Below are 1385 nucleotides of genomic sequence, written 5' to 3'. Positions count from 1 at the left end.
ATTGGCGCTTCTTCTCCTCTACTAATTTCTTTACCGCCTCTTCTTCCTCCTCCTAGTTGTATAACCGAATTTGGTATTTAACGTTCTTTTATATTGTTACCCCTTTAGACTAATAGCTTTTTTCTTTCGCTGGTAACCCCATTAACCGTATAAACTCCGCCTTGTCTTTTGGCCGTATTGTCGCCGTTAAATACACTAACTGTGTCTCCGTCTTAACCAAATCTTACAACCTTAATATCCGTATCCTTTAACCCTTGGTTAAATCTAAAACGATATAGCATTTGTTAATTACTATCTAGTCCAACCTCCCTATGGCCTGCTGTCGGTTAATAAAATCCCTAAAACCTTTGCTAACTGCTAATTCTGGCGTAACTAAAATAACTAACGCCTATTTGTGTGGTTTATGGCTATCCTATTTAACGCACTTAATTCCCGCCTTGTCGTAACGGTTCTTTAAATTATCCCTTAATGAAATTAACGGGATAACTACTACTATTACCCCCGTGGAATACGATGCCGGTAATATAAATAATATACTCTTCCCGGCCCCTATACCTATGACTATAATAACTAGGCTCTTCTATTGTATAATCGCCTGTATAGCCCGTCCTTGGATATCCTTAAACTTGGCCCCTTCTCTAATTAACGCCTCTAACTGTTCTTAAATATCTACTACTCTTATCCTCCTCTAACGCCGGAATTCCTCCTCTATTGCCTTTCTCCCGGCTTTAGCTACCCGACTACCCTTTTTTAGTCAAATTTTTAACGCCGACTTGAATAATAACTACTAATGCTACCCTATACTGACCCGCCTTAACGCCGTTCTTTAGGACTTGGTACTAAACGGCGACTCTATAATTGGTCTTCCGTAAATCCCCCCTTTAATCTTAGAACTGTGCCCAGTTTGTATATTAAATGGATTATCCTCTTTATCTTTGCCCTTATCCCCTTTAACTACCGCTTTAATTACCGCCTTGTCGTTAATATATTTACAATAAATCGCCTTACTTATATATCGCCATCCTATTATTATTAATTTGACCCCTATCCACTATATTAAAACCTATTAGATTGCCCATCTTATATAGTTCGTATCCTATTTATTTGGCGCTTCTTTAGCGTAACTGTTATTCTCTTTCCTTTCTTCTTCCCCTTTAACCTCCTCACTCTTTTCCTTTTCCTTTTCCTTTTTTTCTATTTGTCTTCTTTTGCCCGGCTATAAACCCGCCTATGGCTTTTTCTTTACTAGTTCCTATATAAACGGACTACCTCCTATTCCTTTCTCCTCTATATACGCGCTCTCTAACTTCCGCTAAAATAGTATAACTAACTATAAATAATAAAACAATAATTCCCTAACCTCTTGTGGTAAATAATAGTGGATA

General features: G+C 37.7%; 1 protein-coding gene across 1 annotated transcript; it reads right to left on the bottom strand.

The window, feature by feature from the left end:
* Positions 1 to 295: 295 nt before the first annotated feature.
* K441DRAFT_590208 (uncharacterized protein) lies at positions 296 to 550 on the bottom strand (the record flags this gene model as incomplete). The annotated part of the gene is made up of 2 exons (XM_067644792.1): positions 296 to 388; positions 422 to 550. Coding segments are annotated over 2 exons (222 nt in total), but the record flags the coding sequence as incomplete, so codon positions are not given.
* Between the last annotated feature and the right edge of the window lie 835 nt (positions 551 to 1385).

The sequence above is a fragment of the Cenococcum geophilum genome, assembly GCF_001692895.1.
Source record: "Cenococcum geophilum 1.58 unplaced genomic scaffold K441scaffold_72, whole genome shotgun sequence".
NCBI classification, from domain to species: domain Eukaryota; kingdom Fungi; phylum Ascomycota; class Dothideomycetes; order Gloniales; family Gloniaceae; genus Cenococcum; species Cenococcum geophilum.
The sequence above is the reverse complement of the archived record's forward strand: the minus strand, read 5'-3'. Positions and strand labels throughout refer to the sequence as shown.